Below are 27,171 nucleotides of genomic sequence, written 5' to 3'. Positions count from 1 at the left end.
GCGCAGCGCCTCATTCATTGGCGCGCCGGCCACTCCCCCCGGCGCGCGCCATTGGCCCAGCCCCGCCCCGTCCGGCCAATCGGCGCCGGCCACGCTCCGACCGCAGGAAACCGCACATGGAAAGCCTCGATTGGCGGCGGCGGCTGCCGGCCCCGCCTCTGCGAGCTTCCTATTGGCTTTGTCTTTGGCGTGGTGCGCTGCCATTGGTGGGAGTGGCGCGGCCCCCCCCCGCCCGAGGGTTGATAAGGCGGAGGGGGAGGGCCGCGGGCGCTCCAGCGGGGTCGGTACCGGCGCGCGTCGGGCCGGGCACGGGGCAGCGTCGACGGCAGCGGCGTCTCCTCTCTGGTCACCGCGGCCGCCATGAGGTCCGTGTGGGGGCTCGCTCTGGTCTGCGCGCTGCTCCTGACCGGTGAGTGCCCGCAGGCTTCTGGAAGGTTCTAGCAGGGCGGAAAAAGGGGGGGAGGGGGGGTGTCGTGGTCCTGGCCCCCAGGCGGCCCCACCCCGCGCTCGCTGCGGTGCAGGGCACGGAGGCGCCGAGGGGAGGGCAGGGGGCCCTGCCTGGGGGCAGTGGGGGGATGTGGGGCCCTGCCTGGGGGCAGTGGGGGGGATGTGGGGCCCTGCCTGGGGGCCGTGGAACCGCTCGCTCCGTCCCGCGGGGACGGGAAGCGGAGCTGGGCCGGGGGAGGAGAAGGGAAGGGAAGGCACTTGGAGGGGCCGCGCGGCTCATGCGCCCTCCGGGGCGGAGGAAGGGAGGGGGCGGCCCCTGCCCATCGCCCATATCTCCCGCTGAGTTCAGGTTCCCGTGGGGAGAGGGAGACGGAGCGGTGAGCGGGGAAGTTGGGTAATGTGCAATGCGGGGATCAGGCTCTGAGCGTCCGTTTCCCTTTTTTTCCCCAGTGTCGGTCGGAGCCGAGGAGGTGGATGTAGACGGGACCGTGGAAGATGACCTGGGGAAAAGCAGAGAAGGGTCTCGAACGGATGATGAAGTTGTTCAAAGGTTGGTACCGGGGGCACTCGTGCTCACGAATGCCTGAGGTATCAGAAATAGGGAGGGGACGCTGCTCTGAAAGAGAGATCTAGTCAGCTGGGGGAAATGAAATACAGTTGGAAAAGAATGTTTCCTTCTGAATAGAAGTGACCCTGGGAACTTGGATTCAGAAAAGCTCGACTTGGTTTTGTCTAATACCTATAGTTGTATGAAAAAAAGTATGTTCATAAAGGTTTAGTCTTGTATGTCATAAATGATGACAGTGTACTGATGAAATAGCTCTGTGCCCATGAACTGCTTCACCTGTCAGGTAAAGCACATGCTGAGAATTGCAGTGGCTTTAACCTACCTGTGATATTCCCTGAATTTCTTTTTATGAAAAAAAGCCTTGCTCACAATCATGGATTTCCATTCCAGGTTAAGGTTATGCAGTTGAGGATACCTGCTCTGGCACTTACCTCATTTGATCGTGTAATTTTGGGCTGCATCAGTGATAAAGGGTCTTCATGGTGTTTGAACTAGACTGTTACTGCTGTTGCTTGATGGTGAAATTAATAATGATATTTGTGGACAAGACCACCTGACATGTTTTCATTGTCCTAACAGAGAGGAAGAAGCTATCCAATTAGATGGCCTAAATGCATCCCAGATCAAAGAAATCAGAGAGAAATCTGAGAAGTTTGCCTTTCAAGCAGAAGTGAACAGAATGATGAAGCTAATTATCAATTCTCTGTACAAAAATAAAGAGGTTAGTGCCTTTATCAGTCGATCGTGTTAGAATTATTGGGGAGGGGCTGTGTGTGTCTCTTCTGGATTTCCTGACTACTGGTTTCTATTTCAGATTTTCTTGAGGGAACTTATTTCAAATGCTTCTGATGCTTTGGATAAGATACGGTTGATATCCCTGACTGATGAAAATGCTCTTGCTGGTAATGAGGAACTTACAGTCAAAATCAAGGTAAGAAGCATTAGATGCAAACATCTCCTTCAAAGAAGTTGTGGGAGGAATGTAAAAAGATGGTGCATCATTAAATCTAAATTTTTGGCTGAATACTGATGTAAATACAAACTGGGATCACATCAGGACCCTTGCAATTAAATTTTTCAAAGATTATTCTTTTTTTAATAGTGAAAATATATTTCCAGTTTTGTGAAGGACAACTGAAGTATTGGCATACTTGAAAGGGAGGGTATTCCTCATTTCTGTAGTTACTGCAAATTTGATTTATTGCCCCCAGGCATATTTGAATAGCTACAATGTACCACTTTTCCTCTGGCAGTGTGTTATGTATTAAGATTCAAAGTAAAGTCAAACTGCATTATTTTTTTTCTTTCAGTGTGATAAAGAGAAGAACATGCTTCATGTTACAGATACGGGCATTGGCATGACAAAGGAGGAATTAGTTAAAAACCTGGGTACCATTGCAAAGTCTGGTACAAGTGAATTCTTAAACAAGATGACTGAAATGCAGGATGATAGCCAGTCAACATCGGAGCTAATTGGCCAGTTTGGTGTTGGCTTTTATTCTGCTTTCTTAGTAGCAGACAGAGTTATTGTCACATCAAAACACAACAATGATACTCAGCATATTTGGGAGTCAGATTCAAATGAATTCTCTGTCATTGATGACCCAAGAGGGAACACTTTGGGACGTGGCACAACCATAACGTAAGTGTTAAGTTTCTTCGGATTTAATATAAAAAGGTTGTATGGGTGGGGTTTTTTGAATATGTGAGTGACATTAGTGTTGTGACTCACAGTATTTGATGCTTGTAGTACAGCTTTATTCACTTCAATAAAAACACACAAACTGCATCCAAAATAAGAAAACTGTGAGCATCCTGACAACTGTCAGCAAGTAATTTCAGGCAGTTCAGCTGCCTGAAGGCTCATTCAGTTCCTCAACACAGTCACAGTCGTGGCCTGGCAAAACCTGTACAGGGGCTGTAGAGCTTTGTCATGGAAACTGGCTGCTATTTATATACCAGTGAGACTAGCCTGATGGAAATTTCAAACTGGAGGTAGTTTGACAGTCCTATTTTCATTGCTTTTATGAGCAGATAAATTTTTTGGTCTGGGTTTAGGTGATTCCTTCCCGTAGAAGGCACCTGGTATGCAAGGTGTGATCTTGGTGTTCTCGTTTCAAGTAAAGCCAGTGAAAAAGCATCAAGATCCTGATCAATACCAATGTCATTTAAGGTGTTCATGTAGACTTTTTGATACTGAGTTCTGCCTCAACTGATGAAAACAATTGCCCCTTCTCATCAGAGTAGTTTAGAAGGGATAATATTTTTTAAGAGATCCTTTGAGCCAACCTAATAAAAGCTGACTTGCATAAATCTGAATTGTCATAACTGCAATAGGGAAATGCAGCTTCATCTATAAAACTATGTCAAAGTACTTGGCTCAGCACTTGAATTGAATGGTTTTTTAATTTTCTTTAGCCTTGTCTTGAAGGAGGAAGCATCTGATTACCTTGAGCTGGATACTGTGAAAAATCTTGTAAAGAAATACTCGCAGTTTATAAACTTCCCCATCTATGTGTGGAGCAGCAAGGTAAGTGAGCATTTAACTGAGCACTGCACAGTATGAGCCTTGGTTGTGACAGCTGTCTGGCCTCGTGTTTCATGAAGGGTCAGGGCATGCCACAGAGCTACTACTTGTCTAACTTCTAAAATTCAGTTCCTGATTCTCTTGTCTAGTATTTTACTGGTTAGTTTCCCTTCAAAAGTTAGTCTGTTGCTAAAATCACAGACTCTAAAACAACTTGGTTTTATTCTGAGTCAAAGAACTTTATCAAAGAAAAAAACCGCTATTTACTGAGAAAGAGCTTTCTTTCACTGGCTTTGTTTTCTAGATGGAAACTCTAAGCTTTCAAGCAGGGTCGTGCTTTGGTGGCCTTCCAAAAATAGGGCAGTGCCTTGAATTTTAGGCCTGTTCTGATGTAGCATCAACTTAAATATTTTCTTGATGTAGCACCAACTTAAAATCCCCCAAGTTTGATACACATTTTGTGTAAAGCATTGAAAAACTTAAATTTGAGGATAGTCACATCCCAGTGTGTTGAAGGAAGGCCTGTGTTCATGAAAATGTAACAAAAAATACTACCAATAAGGAAAAGTTTGCAATAGACAAATAGCACAAACCCAGCTAGTACTGTGAGAGATGAAGCTGTTTGAGAGTGTACTGGAACATACCTGGTAGGAAGTCAAGGTGTTCAAATCCCCACTTTCCATTGTCTCTTTAGACAGAGACTGTTGAAGAACCCATTGAAGAAGAGGAAGCAAAGGAGAAAGAAGAAACAGATGATGATGAAGCTGCAGTTGAAGAAGAGGAGGAAGAAAAGAAACCAAAAACTAAGAAGGTAAGCTTTTTGGGGGTTTCTAATTCATGTCAGATAGTTTGGCCATGTTCTAGATTAGTTTTGCAGAGGTGCTTTTCAGTAGTTTGTGCTTTCAAAAAGCAATCCTTTTTAAGTGCAGATGTATTGTCAGGAATGTAGATTGTAAATAAAGCAGACTTAGTTGAATTCAGGCGGATGACTGACAACAGCCTTGTGAGCCAGTGGTCACAGAGCTAATTATAAGTACTTGAGTGAACTTCTTGAAATGGTAGCAGGCTTTAGTAATCTGACACTGACCAGTTTAAATTAAGTATCCTCTGCTGAGAAGCTTTTTCCAGAGTGGCAATAAAACAGAAATACTGGTACTCAGTGAATGTTTTGAATGTTTTAAATGTACATAGAACAACACAATACGGCATAGACACAATTTTTGTTCCTTTGTGCTGCACTAATGCATATACTTGAATGAGAATGTCCAGGGTGATTAGGGCACATTTGGGTTTGTTTACATCCTATTTTATGTCTTAATGGAGTGTCTTTATTTGACTTAACCTGAAGCAGAGAATGAGTCTCTTCATGTTATGGTATTAGGTTGAAAAGACTGTCTGGGATTGGGAGCTTATGAATGACATAAAACCAATCTGGCAGAGACCATCTAAAGAAGTTGAAGAAGATGAATACAAAGCTTTTTACAAAACCTTTTCCAAGGTAAGCTCTGAGCCTCAAGTGACTCCAAAGCAAGTGATTTGCTATAGTATCTCTTTCTGTGTAAATAAGACTAAATGTTTTTGTAGGATGGGTTATTTCTGAAGAATAATTAGTTGCTGTCAGTAGATGGAGTTGCAGGAGAGCCTTGGTGTATAATATCTCAGTCAGGAGTTAATCTGTATTCCAGAGGAAAGTACTGCCACCCAAGTGTTGAGTGGCCTAGGTTTGGGAAGCAAAATGTCCAGCTCATGTGAAGCTTACTGATGTATGCAGATGTTGACAGGAAAATGTGTATTTAGTCTGAGAGTGGTGGTGCATGTTGCACATAGTGGAAGAAAGGAGGGAGATAGAGCTTTCTGGGAAAGTCTCTGTGTCAGGACAGTGTAATGTGTTAACTTGGGAGTCTCTTAACTGTGCTGTGATTGGTTATTGTGCTATTGGCTTCTTTTTAGTGATTGGCTGTTCAAAACAACAAAACTTAGTAGGATATTTTTGTGAGTAACTTCACTTACGTAACTTTTGTCTCCAGGATGGATTCCACCAAAGCATGGTTGGGTAGAATAGCTGTAAAATCATTGCAGTTATTTGCCAAACTAATCTTATTATTGGAAATGCATTAACTCCCTGGTGTTTTCCACAGGTGAACTAAAAGCCTTGTCTCTCCACAGGAACACGATGATCCAATGGCATACATCCACTTCACAGCTGAAGGGGAAGTCACTTTCAAATCCATCTTGTTTGTACCTAATTCTGCTCCACGTGGACTGTTCGATGAATATGGATCCAAAAAAAGTGATTTCATTAAGGTAGGAAAAGCAAGTGCATGGGTGTGGTTTTCTGTTAAAAAAAATTAATAAAAAAAATAACCTGGCTGGTGTCTCTTGTAATTCAGCTGTACGTTCGAAGAGTTTTCATCACTGATGACTTCCATGACATGATGCCCAAGTACCTTAACTTCGTTAAGGGTGTTGTAAGTATTTTAATACTTGTGTTTAATTTATTTTTTTGAATCTTCAAATACTGTCAGGTATACTTAATATTTGCTTCTTCAATTAGGTGGATTCTGATGATCTTCCTTTGAATGTATCCCGTGAAACGCTTCAGCAGCATAAATTGTTAAAGGTAATTTAATTGATCTTAACTTCCTGTATTGTAAGCACATAACTGCAGCAAGATTGGGAAGAGTAATAGCTTGCTTAATTTTGTTACATAAGGAGTGTGAAATTTAAGTACAGGCAATTCACACATTGCTGTTTCCGGATTAGCTGTGTCTGCTTTAGGTCAGGGACACTAAATGTTTGGAATCCTTTCTTTGTAGTGGGCTTGAGCTGAGGGCTCTTCCAAATGCTTCTTGTTGTAACTCAGTATTTCTCCTTTTATTTAGGTCATCAGAAAGAAACTTGTTCGCAAAACTCTTGATATGATCAAGAAAATTGCAGAGGAAAAATACAATGACACGTTCTGGAAAGAGTTCGGTACTAATGTAAAGCTTGGTGTTATTGAGGATCACTCCAATCGTACACGACTGGCTAAACTTCTGCGCTTCCAGTCCTCTCATCACGAAAGTAACCTCACAAGCCTTGATCAGTATGTGGAAAGAATGAAAGAGAAACAGGACAAAATCTACTTCATGGCAGGTGCCAGCAGAAAGGAGGTATGAGAGAGTGAAAGAAAGAATGAAGGGGTAAAAAATATTAATGGCTTTCAGTTTTAGTACCATAAACATTGTGAATTGTGTAAATGTGGAGCCTCCATGCTTATGCTACTACTGCAGTTCAGTTTTTATCGTACCAACATGTCAAATAGTTGTACAGGTTTCAGCAGCTGCTGATAAAAATACAACTAAACAGACATCTTCTGTGTTTTGTTATCTTAGGCTGAGTCCTCACCATTTGTTGAACGTCTGCTGAAAAAGGGCTATGAAGTGATCTATCTTACTGAACCTGTAGATGAATACTGTATTCAGGCTTTGCCAGAGTTTGATGGCAAGAGGTTTCAGAACGTAGCAAAAGAAGGAGTTAAATTTGAAGAAAGTGAAAAGTCTAAGGAGAGTCGGGAAGCCATGGAAAAGGAATTCGAACCACTTTTGAACTGGATGAAAGACAAAGCTCTCAAAGACAAGGTAAAATACTGTTACATGTAATGATTATTTTAAAATGCTGTTGTGCTTGCTACAACACACCTTGCAGATTGAGCACAGACTTCGTAGTACCTTGTCTATCTATGGATAAATGTGTTTAATACCTTAATTTCAGAATGATGATGAGTTAGAATGTGATCTTAGATGTTCTTCACAAAATATTGAAGTGACAGGAAATTTCAGTTACTTTATTTGCTGTACAAGGTATTAGCTCTGTGAACTAATACTAAGGCTGTGTTTTATTTTTTTCTACAGATTGAAAAAGCTGTGCTGTCTCAGCGTTTAACCCAGTCTCCATGTGCTCTTGTGGCTAGTCAGTATGGATGGTCTGGTAACATGGAAAGAATCATGAAGGCTCAAGCTTACCAAACTGGGAAGGATATATCTACCAAGTAAGCTTTCAGTTATGTAGCAGCAGAAAGGAAATGTAGTTTGGCCTCTCTTGCTTGCTGTGCCCATGCCAAGCTATCCTCTTTCATATGATCCTTGGTATTTAAGGTCACTCACAATCAAGTTACTCTATTATGGCCTTACATTGTAAAACTGCCTGCTGAGCAAGACTTACCAGTGGCATTGCCTGTCACTTGTTGACAAGAGATGATGAGCTTGGTAGCTTGAAATCTCTTTAGAATTAAGGTAGTATTAAAATGGGGTGTGGGGGAATATACTTGTTGCTGTGACTGCAACCAGCATTCATGAGTTTCAAGATGTAGTTGGATCCCATACTTCAAAACTTAGTGATGTGACTTCTCTTTTTCTCAGTTACTATGCCAGCCAAAAGAAGACATTTGAAATCAACCCCAGGCATCCACTGATCAAGGACATGCTCAGGCGAGTCAAGGTAAATAAGTAACAGTAGCGAAACATTGACTGCTTGGCTGCATACAGCCTAGTTAACAAGTCTGGTTTGGTTTTTTTGTATTTTTCCACATTAGGAAAATGAAGATGACAAAACTGTTTCAGATCTTGCAGTGGTATTGTTTGAAACCGCAACTCTGAGATCAGGATATATGTTGCCAGACACTAAGGAGTATGGAGACCGAATAGAAAGGATGCTTCGTTTGAGCTTAAACATTGACCTGGATGCAAAGGTTAGTTTGTCTTCAGCTTGAAGCTGATAACGGACTTCAGTGCTGGTACATCTTAAAAGGTGCAGCTGCTTGGTTCACTTGCCTAATGACCAGCTTCCTGAACTTAAGTGGGCCAGTGCAAGCCCAGCCATGAATCTGGACTTCCTACTCATGTTTTCTCTTCCCTCTCTTCATTCTAGTTGCTTGAGATTCTATCTCATAACACTTCTCAAGCATTGTCCTGTTCCTAACTAAGTGGTGGTTTCTCCAGGAGTTAATTAGGGATCAAAGGCATGTATGTCCATCTCTTTAATGGAGGAATTCCTAAGTGGATAGAAGTAATATGGGTTCTCATAATGCTGTGCAAGAATTTATCCTGGGTATTTTGCTGGAGGAGACCTGACAGTGGGTCAATGCTAAACAGAACAAACTTTCTCCTTCAGATAGCTTGGGGCAAACATTAGACTATTTCTGTAGCCTGTATTTAGTTAGCCCACAACTACTAAATGTCCTAAACAAATAAAGCAAAGGGCTTGTGACTGTCATACAGGTGGAAGAGGAACCTGAAGAGCCTGAAGATGCAGCTGAGGAGGCAGAGCAGGATGAAGAGGAAGTGGATGCTGATGCTGAGGACAGTGAAACACAGAAGGTAGGTCTCAAGTTGGCTGCTTTCTTGCCAGTATTTATGTGCAGTTTTGTCTGTGGTGCTTCCTGGAAATAAACTTGCTCACTTTGCTCGTGACACTAGATTTTAAAGTGAAATTTTCCAGGCCTTTCTTGGAGGGGAAAAAAAATGCAGCACAAATTCCATATCAAACTATTGTTAGAAGATGACACTTGGATAAGATGAAGCTAAATTAATTTGTTGAGATCGTATCAGTGTATGCCCTGTGGCATGAAAATGGGAGCAAATCCTGTAGTGCAGTTAGTTATCTGTGGTGTTTTCCACAGCTTGTGGAAAAACAGCAACAGATCAGCAAGAATGTAACTCCAAGTGCTTACAGTACAGACTTGTAGCAACACTACGGACTAATAACATTGCTTCCAAACAGTTCAACTTCTATGTGAAGCCTTCACTTAGCTAATGCCTGCAGTTTTAATGATGTCCTGATGGATATGCTAAAGTCTGCCAGTACCATACTGCAAGATGACCTCTTGTGACTAGTGCAATCTGTAGCTTACAGAGATGTAATTTCCTACAGAAACTACAGAAGATGCTTATTGCATCATAGCTACTTAATTTTGATATTACTGTTACATTTGCACAGCAGGATAACCTGCAATTACTGTGATACAAAATTTCTGTTCTCTGGAGCTGCTCTTACAACCTTTTTCTACTTTCAGAAAGCAATATCCTGATTCTCTCTTTGTCTTCACAGGAATCCACAGATGTGAAAGATGAACTGTAAACTACACTCAACTACTGTCCTGCATTGAGGGGTTAAGAGGGAATGTGAATTATAGATTGTTTTGGTTTTTTCCACTGTAAAATGTTGAGGGATGGTATGGGGTTTAAGGGTAAAGGAGGGTTTTTTTAAGTTCACTTTTCTAAAAACATTCCTCATGAATGTAAATTTGTATTATTTAACTGACTTGGTGTAAAATCTTGTCATGTACAAAATAAAATGTTCCCAAACACCACTAACTCTAAATTTATATATAGAAAACCGATCCTGGTGGGTTAGCACAAAGAAATGAAGGGATGTGGTCCTTTGTACAAAAAGGCAGTTGGCAATCCTCGTGCCCTTCTATGCTGGCACAGCCACACTTACCTAGTGTAGCATATGTCTGTAGTTGGATTTTGTGTTTACAAACCTGCTGTGCTGTTCAGCCAAAGTACAGCTGGTATCTGGGAGCTGTGTTGTACTTGCTAGTTGAAGTAAGTATTCAAGAAGTTATGTATCTACTGCCATCTTAAAATTGAGATAAGGCATTTAAAAATGGCAAAGAACTTGAGGTAGGCAGAGGTAGCTTTACAGCTGAGATGGCAGGGGGAATTCCTTTCAGTGTGTTTACAACCATCATCATAAGTGATGGCAGACATGGCTGCCTGTGAGCTGGTACTGTCCCCTGCCTTTGCCTTGTGTAGCTCCAGCAGTTCTGTTTTCTACAGGCTTTTTTAGAGGTGGACATTCTTTTCTTAAGGTTATTCCTTAATCCTATTCCTGAACTTTATCACTCTTGTTCTGTCTCTTTAGTATGGCAAGGCACTATAGGTACTTAATGTTGTAACTCAAGCTGAATATGTGGACACCTAATTTTAATGCAGACAGGTTGAACTGGAGGCACCACTTCTATTCATTACATTAAGCTTTATGAATGAAACACTACACTTCCTCAGTAGTGCTTCTACTTTAAATACCTTTTACCAACCCTATGAAGATGTTTCATATTGAAGGGGAGGGTTTGGGGGGTTCTTTGTGCCTTTCTCTGTGGAAGTACATAATAGTACTGCTACATAGTGACACTACTTAAGAACCCCTCACTTGTTTTCTTAACAACTTATGTAAAGTTAAAAGGTTCTGTGATTTGAAGCAAATTAAGCTTTCTAATTAGGTGCTGAACACTGACCTGAAGAACTTGCTTTCAGTTCACTTTTGGTAGGCTTCTATATTGCCCAGTTACCATTTCCATGCAATAAATGTGCCAGGTATTACTGTGGTTATGGTGTTAGGGTTTACAGAGAGATGGTTTATTGAAGTATGCTGTTCGAGACTTCAAGGAATTGAAGCTTAGTTTGGGGTGTTTTGAGGGAGTTTGGAATTCCTGTTTCTGCTCAGGGTAGTACTATCCTAGAAAAGTTCCTGGCGACACATGCTGAGTGCTCTGACCCTGCACTGTCATTTTCAGCATCTGGCAGTGTCAGTTCTAATTGCAGCCCTTTGGAAGTAAGTTATTGAGCAGGGCAGGTGCACCATTTCTCAATGCTTGTTACTCTTGATAGAGTAGTGCAATTTTTGTGTTGTGTAGCAATCAACTGGTGCTGAGGCTTTCATTTAATACATCCAAAACTAGCACGTATTTTCAGTGATCTACTCCGAAAAGTATCACTACCCACACCTTTTTATCTCTTTTGACTTGAGTAGCAAATACAACTTGTGCCTCCTGTGGGGCTGGGAGTGCTTTTGCAGCTAACAAACCAAAGGAATATTGGAAGTGTAGGGTTGCTTGCTTACAGTATTCTTTACCTGTTAATTACTTGAAGACTTAAGCAACCTTTGCTCTATTGTATAGCTAAAATTCTTACTGCCTTGATTGGGGTTTGAGGATGACAAAACCAGTTTCAGAAATAATAAAGAGCACACTTGAGTCCTGCTTTGTGGTTCTGCATCTACATCACTGAGGGTATCATGTGCAACAGAGCTGTGGCCCAGCTGCTTTCTCTAAATGCTGGAGTGACAAGTGTTTGCTATTAATAAGCACAAAAATGTGCTTGTGAGCTAATTTTTGTCAGCTCTGAGGCAAAATGGTGTCAGTGCTGGAAGAAGCGTCTCCTCTCAGGCTCTTTATTTCAGTGCTGCAGTTATGCTGATTCTGGGGGTGTCAGCTCTGCTGTTAAAACCCAGTGTATTGTCAGCTTTGCTGTTCCTAAATGGGCACTAATGAGGACAGTTCTCTCAGTGCTAGAAAAGGCTGAGCTCCCTGTTGCTCAGTTTCCAGTAGCAGCTGGATACACCTAGAAATCCAAGCCTAATTAGGACAAACTTCCCTCTGCAGCCTTTAGATCTGAGAAGCCTTTAGAAAATGGGGAGAAATGCATTTTTCATATCAGAAATCATAATAGAGGTCATACTCTGACAAAATGTGTGGAACAGGTTAAGGGTTGGTGAATCCTGGCTGTGTAAAGGGATTATTGAGGAACTGCTGCTCCTGACCCAATCAGAACAGAAACAAAACACTGCTGAACTGCCCCATCTTGTCTCTTCAATAAACTTGCTTTTATGCTGAAGTGGAAGGCTGCCCATTTCAGCTTTGTTTCGGTGCAGTAAGGGGAAAAGTATTTTCACCAGAACTGGATTCATTTGTACTTAACATGTGTGTTTTATTAGAGCCTTTCTCTCAATGGCTGCTGTCTCTGATAAAGGTGCCTGACAGAGCCTGTGATCTACTCATACTAAGTGCAAACTGCATCCTGAACAGCACGTAAGAGCAGGAGAGGATTTCATCCCAGCAACAGTTGTAAAACTACCTGAGAGCAGAGGCACATATACATGCAGAACTATAAACCTTTCTTCTAAGCAACTTCTGCAGACATAAATAACAGCTTCACAGCGCAAACAAAAGTTAACACTCTGTGACCATTTCTGTATCTCTCTGCTATTAGAAGACATCCACATACTGGGTTGGAGCTTTTTTGTTTCCTCAATGGATAATTACCAGACTGTGGTTTTAGCCTCACTGAGTTAAACCCGAATGAGAACTAAGGATGAAGACTGTGCCTTACCTTGGTATCAGAGGAGAGCAATCCCCAGCCTTCTCAAGCTCTGTCCTGTACTTTCAAAAATGGGTCATTGTGCCACCTTTGCAGGATGTTGACTCTGTATATTTGAGTTCCTGGTGTGAGCTGAGTGGTGATCCTATTTCAGGACTGAAAGGTAAACCTGCACAGAGTTTTGTGTATTTAGAGCTATCAATAGCAGCCATAAACAGATGAAGAAGATGCCCAAATGGAGCACAAATGTATGTAATTTCGGTGTAATCTGTGTTTGCCCCGTTTTAACTAAGCTGTGAGATCGTGGCCTTACAGTGGACAAAAGTAGATGTCCTGTCAGTGACAGGTGTTAGTTCGTGGTTTAACCCGTTATTCTGAAGGATACTTACACTGCAATCCAGGTTTTAGAAGTCACAAGCATTTTGGCACACAATCAACTGAACTTTTAACAACAGTATTCACTGTACTTTTATTTTAAATGCTGCCTGAAACTTGCTTAAAGGAAAGCAAAAAAGCATTAAATGAGTACAGTATTTCAAACATGTATTTCCACAGTTTAAACAGTTGAATAAATATTTTATCAGTTCTAATTTTCACAATGGAAGTAATTTCTGGTCACTGTTGTGAAGTGTGAACTTTGCTGGACCTTTCTTTTAGACCCAACAGTTCTGTTCTCAGCTCTCCAGGCTTAGGAGGTATTTCAGGTATGCTCTGTTAAAAATAGAGAAAGATGTCAGTGTTGTGGCAGAATAAAAACTAAACTCACAAAACAGTAAATGAGCATAGTCTGTAAGGCATTATAGCTAAACTAGTTATATTGCCTTCTTTTCTGAACAAAGCATAATTCCTACATGCAAAACATCTTAAAAATTATTACTTTCATAACCTGATTTTATTTTAAAGTAGCCAAATAGAATTTGGGGGAAAACAGAGGTAAGAGAATGGACAGTTTATTTTAAAGGAACTTCATTTTGCCATTAAAGAAGGTGAATTTGGCAGAGATGTCTAGCACAGTCGAAGTTTCCACACATACTGTTTCTCTTGGTGACAGAAGAGTTTCACTGCCTCTATTTTTCTGATTTAGAAATACGGCACTGAAGCTGGAAATGAAATTTTTTTTAAAAGTTACCAGATGACATGACATTTCAAGAACTACCTCCTCAAAATTCATGCTAAGAGATATACATCATTTGATCATTCTGAACAAATATGTCTACTTGCCTGTAATGATGGCTACAACAGAGACTACTGAATTACATAAATTCTTATGTATCTATCAATGATTTAAGCCTCACTGCTGGAATTTTGATGTGATAGCTCAAACATGGTAAATATTCCTGCAGAATGGTCTCATTTGGAGTTTAGTTCTGTGACTGTAATTTTGACAGCTTTGTCTGTTGTTGTTTCTAATGTCAACTTCTGGTCATCTTCATTTCAATTACTGCAGGAAACAAAAGTTTATTTAAATCTAGTACAGCCACTTTTCTATGCTCTTTCCAAAACGCAGACTCCCCCAGCAGAGACCCTTTTGGAAGGGGCTTACACAGCTCTTTTATTTTTGGAACCACATTGCCAGAGTGAGGTGGCTCCCAGAGAAGTCACAGAATCACAGGATTGTTAGGGTTTGAAGGGACCTCTGGAGATCATCCCATCCAACTGAGAGGAGACTCCCCGACCTCCCTGTGCAGCTGCCCCAGGGCTCTGCCACCCTCAATGTAAAGAAATTCTTCCTCATGTCGAGGTGAAACGTCTTGTGTTTTAGTTTACAGCTACTGCTGCTCATCCTGTCACTGGGCACCACCGAAAAGAGTCTGGCACCATCCTCTTGGCACCCGCCTTGGAGATATTTAGATGCACTAACGAGATCCCCTCTCAGTCCTCTGTTCTCACACTAAGCAGTTCCCGCAGTCTCTCCTCATAAGAGAGATGCTCCAGACCCCTCATCATCTCTGTGGCCTGCGCTGGACCCTCTCTAGCAGCTCCTTGTCTTTGGTGTGCTGAGGAGCCCAGAACTGGACACAGCACAGCCCCGGCCGATCCCTGCCCACGGCCGGGCCCTGCCCTAGCCGAGCCCTGTCCCGCAGCCCCCCGTGCCGCCCGCAGGCCGCGCTCACCAGGTCGGGCCGGTAGTGCCTGTGCACGGTCTCTGCGCCCGCGAACATGGCGAGCAGGCTGGCGGCGAGGGCGCGCAGGTACGCGGGCCAGGGTACGCCGGCGGGCATGGCTCGGCCGGGCCCTCCCTGCGCGCCGGACGTGCGTCATCCCCGCCGCCGCCGCTGGGAGCAGCCAAGGGGAAAGGGAAGAGCGTGTCGCGGCCCGCCTCTCGCGCAGGATTGTCGCGGCGGCGCGCGGTGAGTCGCGACAGAGCACCCGAGCCCCCCGGAGGGAGGGGGGGTCACACGGCCCCGCCCTCCGCGCCCATTGGCCGCGCGGGTCACGTGACGCGGGGCCCGGCAGGTCGGTGGGGGCGCGCGGGGCGGGGGGCGGCCGGCGACAGTGGCGGCGACAATCGCGGCGACAGTGGCCGTGACAACGAGAGCCCCCGCCCGCCATGGAGCCGCAGGAGCTGGGCAGGTACCGCCGGGTGGCCGCGGCCGCCCTCGGGCCTGGCGGGGGGGCGCCTCTGTGCTGCCCCTCGCACACGGGCCGGGCCGGGCCGGGCTGCGGCGGCGCCTCCGCCCTTTCCCGCACAAAGGCGAGCGCAGGCCCGGCCCGGCCGCGGGTCGGGGCACGGGGCGCTGGGCCCCATCGTAGCCGTGTCCCCAGCGGGCCCTGGACATTATGTAGTGCTTGGGTTTGTTCCCGGGAACGTGTCTTCTTATCTACCCTGTTGGCCTTTTCTTTCATTTTTAGCACGAACTGAAGGAAGGGGGGAGACAAAATTGTATTTCTGAAGCCCCGCACAAGAAATATGGCCTAAAATGTGTAGGAAACTTAGGGGCAGAAGTTCTCTTTAAGTTTGCAGACTTAGGGCAGTGCCTTAGTATTTACCATTAGCAAGTGGTTACAGGAGTTGTTTGTGACATGGTGCAAAGTTTTTCTCTGTTTAAAGGATATTTTATTCTCTTTAGAAGAAGGAGACTTTTTATACATAAAATAAGGATGTATTACAAGAAGACTTCTGGTCTTGGGTTAGATGTTTTCACATCTTTCTTACTTACCCTGTTCTGCTCTGTATGATTAAGCTTTTATTACTTTATGAACTGGATTCTACATGTCTCAGTTGTGTTTCCCAACACAAAGCTGAAGGTCAGTTTTGTTTAGTTCAGTAACTGCACAAGTATTGTATACAAAATGGAACTCTTCCAGCAGAAGGGTTAAAGTATGCATTGTACTTTGAAAATCTCCCATGACTTTGTTAGGCAACTTACCCAGGAATCTGACAGACTTACATTCATATTTGTTCTTGATTCAGGACAGGTATTTGGTTCAAAATCAGTGGCATCATCACAAGACTGTGGGCTGTTATAAATTTGTCATAAATCTGTGGGCTGGCGTGAATCTAATATACAGTGGGATTCTTAAAAACTCATTGTGTAGTAGGGAATGGTCTCTTCTTTTGAGATATTTAAAATCACGGAATCGTTTAGGTTGGCTCAGGCCTCTAAGATCATTGAGTGCAACCCTTAACCCAGCCCTGCCAAGCCCACCCCTGAACCATACCCAAAAGCACCACCTTACACGGCCTTTAAATACCTACAGGGCTGGGGACTCAACCAGTTCCCTGGGCAGCCTGTTCCAATGGTTAACAACCCTTTCCATGAAGAAATTGATCCCAGTATCCAATCTAAACCTCTGCTGGCACAACTTGAGGCCATTTCCCCTTATCCTGTCGTTTGTTATTAAGACCCACCCCTACCTCTCTACAGCCTCTTTTCAGGTGGTTGTAGAGCTTCCTTTTCTCCGGGCTAAACACCCACAGCTCCATCAGCCACTCCTCAAGGCTTGTACATTAGACCTTCCCCAGCTCTGTTGCCCTTCCCTGGACATGCTGCAGCACCTCATTGTCTTCTTTCTTTAGTGAGGGGCCCAAAACAACACAATGCAAGGTGCAGCCTCAGCAGTGCTGACTGCAGGGGGATGATCACTGCCCTGGTCCTTCTGGCCACATTATTTCTGATATAGGCCAGAATGCCATTGACCTTCTTGGACAAATATCTCTATAGCTAAAAATTATTTGGTGTTTTTATTAGTGACTTTGAGATTATATAAAATTATTTCCTGAAAATTTACAGTTCAAAAATCCTTTCTGTGTATTTTTATAGCTGTAGAATCTATAGACAAGAAAATGGCTGTGTAGGTAGGAGGGAGTGACAGTATAAAGCAGAAGTTTGTGTTGGGGTGTGAGGGCTGTATGTGACTAATAAATGTGTGGAGGAAGAGGGCTGTGTATGGAAAAACTTCTTTATGCATGGAAGGAAACTGAATCTGTGTGTGTGAACACTTCCATGTAGAATAAGTGCAGTACTTGTGTTGGGAACCAGTGTGTGATAATGGACAACATCTGCCACACAGTTTGTTAGAGCTGTTTAGTAATCTGCATTGTAACAAATGCTGTGTGTATTCTTAATGCTTTATAGCCCAGAATGATTCATCCATTCTGGATCTTACCAGATCAAGGAAATGATGTAACATAAAACAAATCTAAAATTTGGGAAACCTGAAGTCCAGAGTTTTAACTCACATGTGTTGTAAATTGTTGGTGTGTTGGGTGGGCAGTTTGCTTTGGAAGTGTGTGCTACAGAGTATTTTTCCTGAAAAAAGGGGGAAAGCTCCGTGCTTCACTTACCAATGTTGTGTTAATTCCACATTCTAGTAATGACAAAGGAACTGTATTGTTAGTGTTGGGTTTAACTGATACCAGCTCAGCAGCTGGACTTGCTTTGTGGATTTGTTAATAGAGTCTTTGGAGAACATAAGTGCAGTCCATATCAGCCTTGATAAAGATTGATGTTTGCAGTCTGTTTGGTACATCACCAAGTTTCTGAATTGTTGATACATTATGTCTCTTTTCTTTCCCTCTCTCAGATACTACGCATACCTTCAGCAAGCTCAAGCATTTTACACGTTTCCGTTCCATCAGATGATGACTGCAGTGCCCAACATGGAAATGATGGCTGAGCAGCCGACTCTAGAGGGCATTCCAGAGCCAAACCTTGCGCAGGAGCCTCCAAAAGGTACATGGCTGGGCTGTGCTAAGTGAGCAAAAACAGTAGTAATTGATTGGGAAAAAAATATCACTCTTAAACTGCTTTTTTGGGTGTATTGGATTTCCTTTTCTTGACAGTCTCTGAGGAAGTATTGATTGTGTTAAGTAATGTGTTTTAACAGGTAATTAAAAAGACAAGAGGTAAACCTAGTTGAATGTATTCACATTGTTCAGTCTCACACAATTATCTTCTTCCAGAAAAAGCAACATTTTGTTTCAATGGATAAATACATAATTTTTAGTTGATGTCATGGGGGTTTCATATTACGTTAGAGAAGGTAGTTTTTAAAAATTCTGAGTTCAAAATACTTTTAATTTCAGTAAGACAAATACAGTATATATCATTTATTTGAAAGATTTTTGTTTAAATGGTTCCTTAGTGTGTTGTAGTAATCACAGGTAGGGAATTGGTTATATACACCAAGAATAATTTGGGTTAGTGCAGTTTATTTAAAAAAATACAAACAGTGCTGGAAAGTGTCCTGTTGATGCCACAAGTTTTGTACTTTATGCACTTGTGTGTTGCCTTTCTTTTCCCCCATTAGGATTTTGTACACTTAGGCTTTGCAGTAGCTATGTCAAGAAGAGATCTGTTGTTGTTGTTGTTGTTGTTGTTGTTGTTGTGCTCACTCTTAGGACATAAAAAACCCAGTGATCTCTGCCATGCCTAAATTGTGATCCAGTAGCCAGTACTTGCACACAGAGTTTTGTCTTCCTTTAGTATTTAGATACAGCTCAGAGCTGTGTACCAAGGAAACTTACTGATTTGTTCATGCCATGACATTGCTTGTTTAAATGCATCCTTTAATGCCCATTTTTTGGTTGAAGTTGTAGTGCATGGCCAGATAAAATCATAGGAAGAAAACCTCCAGTTTAAAATAGTTGTGACTGCTCTGTTCAGTCACAATATTAGTGATTTCAGTGAAGATGCACCTCAAGTGCTGTTTGCAGTTTTAGTATTGGATAACATGAGGTCACCATAAGCACCCTGTTTGAGTACACTTGCAAGTACTTTTGAATTACTATGATCATCTGGGATGAAGCTATTCCCTAGTATTGCTTTTGGAAGAACTGTAAGTTGAGTAAGGCCTTCAAAGATGGGGATGGAAGATTTACGAAATGTCTGTGAAACTTACAGGAGCATTTATGAAAGACAAAGATCTGGAGTCCAGCTACTGCTGTGATGAAAATAGTAAGATTTCTAGGATTATCCTCTGAAAGGCTGCCCTGGTATTGTTCATCTTTCGTGACAGTGTCTGGTTGGTAGGTACCTGATCAATGTGAGAGTTAGAGGAACATTATCCTGGGTCATTTAAAATACTCTGACTGTTCTGAGTTGCAGCATTGTATAGCACTGCCTGTGGCATTTTGCTGTTACCTGAAAAACCTTCTAACTCTTCAAGGGGTAGGAGAGAAAAGCTGTTTATGTGCCTCACCAAGTTTGGGCCCTTCTGTTGTCCTCTTCATTGCAACTAGACTAGAGCTTGAGTGCTGTTACTGACAGCTTCCCTAAACAGTTGCTGCAGTGATGCAGTGGGAATTTCACATGGTGTTTGTTTTCCCTTTGTTTACACAGCTTACTTACAAGAACTGCCCCAAAAAGTTTGCAGACTTAGGGCAGTGCCTCTGTATTTACCATATTTATTTCTTATCTGAGGGAGATTTTCATCCATGAATTTTGAAAATAAGATGATGTCTCAGTTTTAAAGTAATAGATTACTTTAGCTCTTTTCTGATTGCTGCTAAATGTGTTTTCATATTTTTCAAGTTGTATTCTACAGCTTGACATGATAAGCATAGAGATAAAGAGCAATCTCTGAGTGGTCATGTCATGGGTAGCATCTGTGCTGCTTGAATCTCTAAAGTTTGAGCCAGAAGATGAGGAAGCTTCAGGTGAGAGTGACTACTTCAGGTTGGCATTTTGTAAATAAAAATTAATGTTTGGTGTCACTCACTCAGACTGACATCCTGAAGGTCTGCCAAATGCTGCCTGGGCAGTACCTATTCTGGGCCGCATGTGATGGGTGTGAGTGCAGCAGGATGTGAACGGCTTCTGTAGCGTTCAGCCTCCCTGCTTATGTTCCTCACAAGTTCATAACTTACACTGTGGATAATCCCTGAGGCCTTTCCTTTGGACGTGTGGTTCGGTTTCTTCAATGTGTTATGTAACCTGTAATATTCAACTTTCATATTTAGAAGCTGAAGTGTGAATACTAGACTAGAACTTACTGTGAGATTCTTTGGAACCTGAGCTTTGATGCTGTGGCATGTCCTTCATAGGAAATGGAACTGCTTCCAAAGGATTGTGGCATAAAACCCCAATGATGGGGTTACTCTTGGTTTGTATCCCAAGTCAGTGTAGGTGTCTGAGAGAGGTGTCTGTGTGTGGTACAGAGACACCTGAGTTAATTCTGTGTTGAGCCTGTAAAACTGAGATCCACCTGATCATTGTTTAAGTTAATGAATTTTGAAGGTAAATTTATCGGTGTGATTTCTTTTTGTATCCATACATTTAGCTGAGTCTTTTTGACACTGCAACCTGAAAAATTTATAAAAAGGATATTTGCTATGTGTTTCAGAAGTTAAAAAAGGAGGAAGGAAAAGAAAAGCCAAAGCAACTGAGCCAAAGCAACCTAAAAAGCCTGCTGCTAAAAAAGAAAAACCAGCCAAGTCAAAAGGCAAACAAGAAAAGATCACAGATAGTTTTAAAGTCAAAAGGAAAGTGGACCGTTTTAATGGAGTATCTGAAGCTGAACTTCTGACCAAGACTTTGCCTGATATTTTGACCTTTGATCTGGACATTGTAATAGTAAGTAACTCAGAGTTACAAGGTTAGGTAGAAAGTTGTACTCACTTGTTACGATTTCCATTCCCTCTCCTTACTTACCTATATTGCTTATATTGCAAGATCTTGCAAGATAAAGTATATAAACTGTTTCCTGTGCACAGAGCTGCTTTGCATTTTCTGTTAAAAGGTGTAGTAACATAGTCCTAATTTCTGAGAAATCTAAGGTTTAGGTATGATGCACAGTCATTAGAGACCATTACTCGATGCTTTATTTACTGGCAGTTCTGCACACTGAGCTGCCCTTTTGACATTGCACAGCTAAATGAGGCACTGCTGTAAAATTGTCAGTTTTTTAAATAATGATGGAAGGTGCCATTAACACAGTTTTGTTTATTGACAGTAACTTAGAGAGAATTGAATAAGCGTCCTTACTGTAACTTGATTAAATTGCTGACTACCAAGCCATGTTCTCCTTGTTCAAATAGACTGGTGTCTTTGTAGATTGGCATAAACCCTGGCCTGATGGCAGCTTACAAAGGACATCATTACCCGGGACCTGGAAACCATTTTTGTATGTTTTTGTTTTCCTTTCTTCTTTTAAAATTTGCAGAACTTTGTTAGAACTTGTGGCATTTTAATTAAACTGGTTTGGTTTTTGTTTTTCTCCTAAGTACTTTTCCACTTTCAGTAACTTTTCTGTAGCATATTCTCATAAAGAAAGACCCTACCTGAACTCTGAAATACTCAGATCTGGATACAGGAGCCATGGTGGTGGTAGGGAGCTCCATGTGGGCCAATTGCAACCCTGTGATACTCCAGCCAAAACGTTTCTGGTGCCCAGTAGACCTGAAACCAGGCCTGGGTATTTCTCTGTGGTTCTGCAGAGTGGCCAGACTGGTGCTTCCTTTACAGAGAAGCAGACTAGATATGTGTATTCTGACAAATCTGTGTGCTTGTGATCTTCACACATCGTTAGGAACTACCTGTGGTTAGTTTGTGCTTAAGAGACTGGCACTGCATGTCACCCAAACTGTATTTTTATTGGCGAAATAGGAATGCAAGATGTCAGCACGTTCTGTCAGGGAGGCCCAGTGGAAGCAGAAGCAATGGCAAGTTTGTGAAAGAAAGCTGACACATTGTATTTGCCACAAATCCATATTGGGCACTTTGCTCCCTGCTGAAGTCAATCATAAAATCTAAAGCTCTGTACTGAACTTTAAAAATAAAATACTGGTTTCCATGCACAGGATCATGATGAAGAATTCCTGTTCACTGGAGCTTTTCTGTCCTCTTGCAGTAGATAAAGTAATATTGGTTATTTTAAACTTTTCTAGATAGGGCAATAGTCTTCCCAAATTAACTGATACTTTGTTAAAATAGATTCTTCCTTTAGCATTCCAGTATTCTGACAGTCAAAGCCTTTTTTATGTTGTGCTTTCTTTTCCTTAGAAATAGGCAAATATGTATCTTACTTTCTTACTTCACAGGGAAGTGTCTGTTCATGTCTGGTCTAAGTAATGAACAGCTCAACCATATGGATGACCACACTCTGCCACATAAATATGGGATTGGATTTACAAACATGGTTGAAAGGACAACACCTGGAAGCAAAGACCTCACCAGGTAGGGCAGCAAGGGGGATATATCATGCTTGTTAATGAATTAATAGTTGTGATTATAATTTTGAGTACTCTCTTTTTTAGCAAAGAGATTCGGGAAGGAGGGCGAATTCTGATGCAGAAGCTACAAAAGTATAAACCTCGTATAGCAGTTTTCAATGGAAAATGTGAGAACCTTGACTTTTAAATTAATTTGTTCTGTCAATAGTTTTTTTCCTACTTATCCTATCTTCTTTTCATTTTAGGTATTTATGAAATTTTTAGTAAAGAGGTTTTTGGAATTAAAGTTAAGAACTTGGAATTTGGACTGCAGCCGCACAAGGTGCCAGATACAGAAACTGTAAGTATTGAGACTAAGAAACACCACCAGGGCACTCATTTAAAAACTAACAAAATCTCAGGACTTCCATCCACTTCTGATAATGCCAGTTTGACCAAAGTATGAGAAGTGTGAAAGGCTTTTACCTAAATAGTGCAATTTTCGGACACATCTTTCATGCAGCTTCTTCAGCCTTGCAGACTTTATTTGAGAAATGGTGTATTAGGGTTAGTTGGTGAGTGCATTCTCTGAGGAAAAATAACACATGCATGCTTTTATGGTAACTTTCATCTGATTCCCTTTGTCCAATTCCCTGGATATTTGTATTACTGAACTTTGATACTGAACATGACAGTGATGCCGGTAGTGCCACTGTGGGGCAGGAAGTACAGTAAGTCCATCACTGTGCTATTACACACAACCACTCCAGCACTGTGGGATCTGGGCATGGCCAAACACTTCCATCAGACTGGATCTCCTTAACCTGACTTGCATTTTGAAGATGAATTGGATGCTTAAGATAAAACCAACAGTTTAGTGAAGAGTGCATTAGTCATAGACATCTAGAGCTGGAAAGTATCTCAAGAGACCAGCTATGTATCATCAGAAATAGGTTTGTTTAACATGTTCTTATAAACAGGCTACAGCAATGGCAATTATACTACCTGCCAAGGTAGCTTATTCTAAGGTTTCATTACCTTGTCAGTTCCAAAAGTTTGGATTGTTTTTCATCTTATTTCTATCCCTAATTACCAGGGCTGCAAGTTTAAGCTGTCTTTCTTTAAAGGTGAAGTGTTTCTATTAGAGCCTGAAGAACTGTTGGTGATAAAGTGCTTGCTTTCTTAAGTAGCTCTTAAGGACTTCTGCAGTAGATGCATTTGTAAGAAAGATAAATAATCCCCTTTTCTGGTACTTGTTCATAAACACTGCATGATGATAAAGGGATTCAATACAGTTTGTTTTTCCTGAACTAACTCGATGTCTTTAGTTAAGGTTGTTGGCAGAGAGAGACAGATGCTTAAGTTGGCTCCAGCCATACTGACTAACTACAGTTTCACAGCCTGATGGCCACGTTGTAGATACCCCTGGCGAAGAAGCTGAGCTGATTAACTTGTGGTGCCTCCCTCACTGGTGTGGGCTGTTGGCATCCTGTCACCACTCCTCTGTGGGCTGCCTGGCTCAGGGCTCTGCTTGCTCAGGGAGCTCTGGAGTGTGCTCCGCTCTTTGGCATACACTGTAAATTGTGCTTCTTATAATGCACACCAGGACTGCTCCTGCAGCACAGAAATAACTGATGAAAATTGTCCTCAATTGGCAGCTCTTCAGGGCAAGACAGCTGCTGGACAAGAAAAATGAAAGACTCCTTTTAGCCCCTTTCACAACCACCTCTGTCATTTAGTTGAAATTTGTACAAAGGGTTAAAACAACAAGCTTTGCTGTTAAGTTGTTCTCAATGCACTAAATATTAACTCATAGTTCAGGGATCAGTAATGCTTTTTTCTTGCTCTTTGCCTTAAGCTCTGCTACGTTATGCCATCGTCCAGTGCAAGATGTGCTCAGTTTCCCCGGGCACAAGATAAAGTTCATTATTACATAAAGCTGAGAGACTTAAGGGATCAGCTGAAAGGCATCGCACCAAACACAGAGGTGCAGGAGGTGCAGTACACATTCGACTTGCAGCTTGCACAAGGTATGGTGGTTACTTTGTTACCCCTTTATTAAAATGTAGTGTACAAGACAACTAGAAGTTTCCCAAGGAAAAAGAAATGAAGAATTTAATGCGGGGGGGGGGGGTGGGGAGGAGATGCACCATCTTTTCTAGACTGTACAATGTAGAATTACAGATTCCACTCTCCTTTTAGTACGGCCTAAATTCTGTAAGGGGAGCAGGCATTATCATCTGGAATTTGTGGCGGTTTTGCAAGTGTTTTCAGATAAAAGTGCTCTTTGATAATTTTATCTTCTAAATATTAATGCTTGAGGTCTTCTGTTTCTGCAGAGGATGCTAAAAAGATGGCTGTCAAAGAAGAAAAATATGACCCAGGCTATGAAGCAGCGTATGGAGGAGCTTACTGTGATCGTGCACCATATGACAGTGAGCAGTGCAGCTTCTCTTCAAATGGAACTGGTAAAGGCAGCACTCGGGGCACTTGGTCTGTGAACTGTTGCTTGGGAACAAAAACTCAGGGATATCAAGTGCATTTTAAAACGATGTGATTTTTGTTTTGTTTTAGCAGGAAGCAATCCACAGTACTGTGAGGGCTCGTCCTTCGGCGTAGTTCCTAATGGACAGTGGATGACACAGTCTTTTGCAGACCAGATTCCGGAGTTCAATGCCAGTGTGACACAGGAAGAGGAGGGACGCAGCGTGTAGGAGCCGTTCCTTCTCACCTATGCATACATGCTGCAGTTTTAATGCAGTGACCAAGACTGGTACCTCGGTTCTCCAACTGAAGCATTTTAATTGTATTTTATCTCCCCTAGTTATTTTATTATAGTCCAAAGTAAGTGTGTGGTAGGCTGAAATCAATGAACTAGATAATTTTAAGGAACTCTTCAAACTTTTTTTTAAGAAGTTAGCCCTTTTTTGTATATGAGTTTTATATTTAATGTATGCCATTTCTTGCAGTTTTTGACAAATGGCTTTCTCATTTGTGAAGATTTCTTTGGGGCGTTAATTTTATTTCATAAATTGTAATGGAGTAGTAATAGCAGCAGTATCCTTTTTACTGATGCCTCAATATTTGGCTATCTCATCATCCTTTTATATCCAGAGGGGGAAGTGTACCCTTAACTTATGTGAAGCGATATTTTTAATCATGCACAGTTAAGGAAATTGTGCTTTTTAAGTCTGCCTTTTACCTTCTTAAAAAGTGCAGAAAGGTGTGTTCTGCAGCTGTGAGTACTGAATATCTTCTGGGTGGGAAGAGAGAGCTCTGTCTGAGTGGACCATATTCAGGACTAAGGGAGTGAAAGCATCATCTCAAGTCTTAACACTGGGGAAGAAAATTTGTGTCACACAGGACAGGGCCTAAATATTCTATCTGAGCTGGCTTAGAGTAAGGTATCCCTACCACTATCTCTTTCCCTCCTAAATTCCAGTGTAAAGGACTGGAATTCCTTAAAAAAAAACCCATACCCAAACAGCAGTGGTGGTTCTTGAGTTCTGTAGCATCTAAACTCTCTTCATATGACCTTTAGCAGGAGAGAACCCCTTTGAACAGATTACATGGCAGGGAATTGAAAGGCTGAATTCTTTGTGAAAATCATCTACAGCTACATTGTTTACATCATGTTCAATTAGCACAGGGCAATTTAGCAGTTTTTAACATTCAGTTCTCTTCCAACTGTAGGACCTCAGAGGGTGTTCTCCTTATTCCTCTTACCAGCAAAAAATACTGAGTTAAATATAGGGGCAGCTGTACAATGAATAAGAAGTTGGCTGTAGAAACTACAGCTCCTTTCTGAGGAACTTGCCTGAACGATACACATTTTTGGCCAATATTAGTTACTGAGAAAAAAATGAGATTCCATCCTGGTGCCTAACCCTCATCTTCTTTCCTTCTTTTATCTAATGTGAGGAAGAGATGAAGTAAAAGCAATAAGCTAATCAAAACACTAAGTTTTGATGATCTTATGTCAACTGGTGCTTCACATACTTGAAAAACAGATAAAGACAGTATCTCCACACTCCACACTGGTCAGAGATTCCTGTAGGATGTGGTTTATCCTTTCCTCAGCCAGCGACGGTTGTCAGTTGTGTGTAACTAGTTGGTGTAGGTTCTAATCCTGCTGTAACAGCTCTCACTGAGATCACACACTGGCAACCTGTTGTGAGGCAGGCGTGATGTTTACAGTTTCTTCCCAAATTATGTGGCTTAATTCTGAGCATCTTAAGAGAGTGTGCATTATGATTCTGATTGTGTTTATTAGCTGCAGCATAAAGCTATTCTGTATATTGTCAGAAAGGTATAGGACTTGTCTTGTCTGTTATTTAAAGTGTACTGTATCATGTATTGCTGTTTACATGGATGTTTTCCTGCAGGTGCTCAAAGTATCTTGCATCAGGGATTCGTTACCATTCAGTTTTACTTTGAACAAAATTGGAAGCATGGAATTAGCACTGCTGAGTTTGTAGCACAGTAGGATGTAACTCCTGAAAGGCCATCCTGGTTAATTAGAAGGGAAAGGTGTCTTCTTTACAGGAGTCACCAACTAGGTTATCTGGGTATAAAACACAGTTACATGTACAGCAACCGTTTCACTGAACACTGCAATTCTATGTGTCCTCCCTCAGAACTGGTGCTCTTATTGTTACAGTAATACAGAAGTTCTTAATCTGTCTTAAATCTATCCATGTTTCACAATAAAATCAGGAACTGTACTGCAGTGTCTTGGACTGTCTTTCACATCTTGCTGGCAGGGGTCTAAGTGCAACACAGGATGTGTGATACTCAGAAGCACCACGAAACAGTCACCACACAACACAACTCCACTCAGTAACATGTGCCTAAGTTTTCATTTCAGGGTGTTCACTGTGGGTGAGACAACTAA

At 42.0% G+C, this 27,171-nt stretch overlaps 3 protein-coding genes across 5 annotated transcripts; 2 read left to right on the top strand and 1 right to left on the bottom strand.

The window, feature by feature from the left end:
- Positions 1-258: 258 nt before the first annotated feature.
- Positions 259-9,891, top strand: HSP90B1 (heat shock protein 90 beta family member 1). The gene is made up of 18 exons (XM_071551058.1): positions 259-409; positions 898-997; positions 1,595-1,736; positions 1,830-1,946; positions 2,326-2,657; positions 3,434-3,545; positions 4,237-4,353; positions 4,924-5,040; positions 5,709-5,846; positions 5,933-6,010; positions 6,097-6,162; positions 6,425-6,694; positions 6,917-7,162; positions 7,436-7,572; positions 7,943-8,021; positions 8,116-8,271; positions 8,801-8,899; positions 9,630-9,891. Exons 1-18 carry the CDS (start codon positions 361-363, stop codon positions 9,657-9,659), a joined length of 2,385 nt encoding a protein of 794 aa, XP_071407159.1. The 5' UTR covers positions 259-360; the 3' UTR covers positions 9,660-9,891.
- Positions 9,892-13,120: 3,229 nt separating this feature from the next.
- UQCC6 (ubiquinol-cytochrome c reductase complex assembly factor 6) lies at positions 13,121-15,081 on the bottom strand. Its single transcript, XM_071551063.1, has 2 exons — positions 14,797-15,081; positions 13,121-13,393 (listed from the first exon to the last, which is right to left on the bottom strand). Exons 1-2 carry the CDS (start codon positions 14,902-14,904, stop codon positions 13,298-13,300), a joined length of 204 nt encoding a protein of 67 aa, XP_071407164.1. The 5' UTR covers positions 14,905-15,081; the 3' UTR covers positions 13,121-13,297.
- On the top strand, positions 14,960-27,001 carry TDG (thymine DNA glycosylase). 3 transcript variants are annotated; one of them, XM_071551061.1, is made up of 10 exons: positions 14,960-15,033; positions 17,711-17,859; positions 20,471-20,700; positions 21,181-21,250; positions 22,167-22,302; positions 22,383-22,465; positions 22,544-22,638; positions 24,136-24,307; positions 24,617-24,745; positions 24,852-27,001. In XM_071551061.1, exons 2-10 carry the CDS (start codon positions 17,766-17,768, stop codon positions 24,989-24,991), a joined length of 1,149 nt encoding a protein of 382 aa, XP_071407162.1. In that variant the 5' UTR covers positions 14,960-15,033; positions 17,711-17,765; the 3' UTR covers positions 24,992-27,001. The 3 variants fall into 3 exon arrangements, with proteins under 3 accessions (XP_071407162.1, XP_071407161.1, XP_071407160.1); XM_071551060.1 differs by lacking the exon at positions 14,960-15,033 and adding an exon at positions 15,117-15,256 and having other exon boundaries at positions 24,855-27,001; XM_071551059.1 differs by lacking the exon at positions 14,960-15,033 and adding an exon at positions 15,120-15,256.
- The last annotated feature ends 170 nt before the right edge of the window (positions 27,002-27,171 follow it).

This window comes from Pithys albifrons, chromosome 3, assembly GCF_047495875.1.
Source record: "Pithys albifrons albifrons isolate INPA30051 chromosome 3, PitAlb_v1, whole genome shotgun sequence".
NCBI lineage: Eukaryota > Metazoa > Chordata > Aves > Passeriformes > Thamnophilidae > Pithys > Pithys albifrons.
The sequence above is the reverse complement of the archived record's forward strand: the minus strand, read 5'-3'. Positions and strand labels throughout refer to the sequence as shown.

What these genes read in the sequence shown, in the direction of transcription:
- HSP90B1 (XM_071551058.1), top strand. Translation starts at nt 361, where the DNA reads ATGAGGTCCGTGTGGGGGCTCGCTCTGGTCTGCGCGCTGCTCCTGACC. An exon ending in TCTATGTGTGGAGCAGCAAG is followed by an intron (nt 3,546 to 4,236) that starts GTAAGTGAGCAT and finishes TTGTCTCTTTAG; the next exon opens with ACAGAGACTGTTGAAGAACC. An exon ending in ACATTGACCTGGATGCAAAG is followed by an intron (nt 8,272 to 8,800) that starts GTTAGTTTGTCT and finishes ACTGTCATACAG; the next exon opens with GTGGAAGAGGAACCTGAAGA.
- UQCC6 (XM_071551063.1), bottom strand. Translation starts at nt 14,904, where the DNA reads ATGCCCGCCGGCGTACCCTGGCCCGCGTACCTGCGCGCCCTCGCCGCC. An exon ending in GGCACTACCGGCCCGACCTG is followed by an intron (nt 13,394 to 14,796) that starts GTGAGCGCGGCC and finishes TATTTTTAACAG; the next exon opens with AGCATACCTGAAATACCTCC.
- TDG (XM_071551059.1), top strand. Translation starts at nt 15,234, where the DNA reads ATGGAGCCGCAGGAGCTGGGCAG. An exon ending in GAGCCGCAGGAGCTGGGCAG is followed by an intron (nt 15,257 to 17,710) that starts GTACCGCCGGGT and finishes TCCCTCTCTCAG; the next exon opens with ATACTACGCATACCTTCAGC. An exon ending in TTGATCTGGACATTGTAATA is followed by an intron (nt 20,701 to 21,180) that starts GTAAGTAACTCA and finishes GTGTCTTTGTAG; the next exon opens with ATTGGCATAAACCCTGGCCT.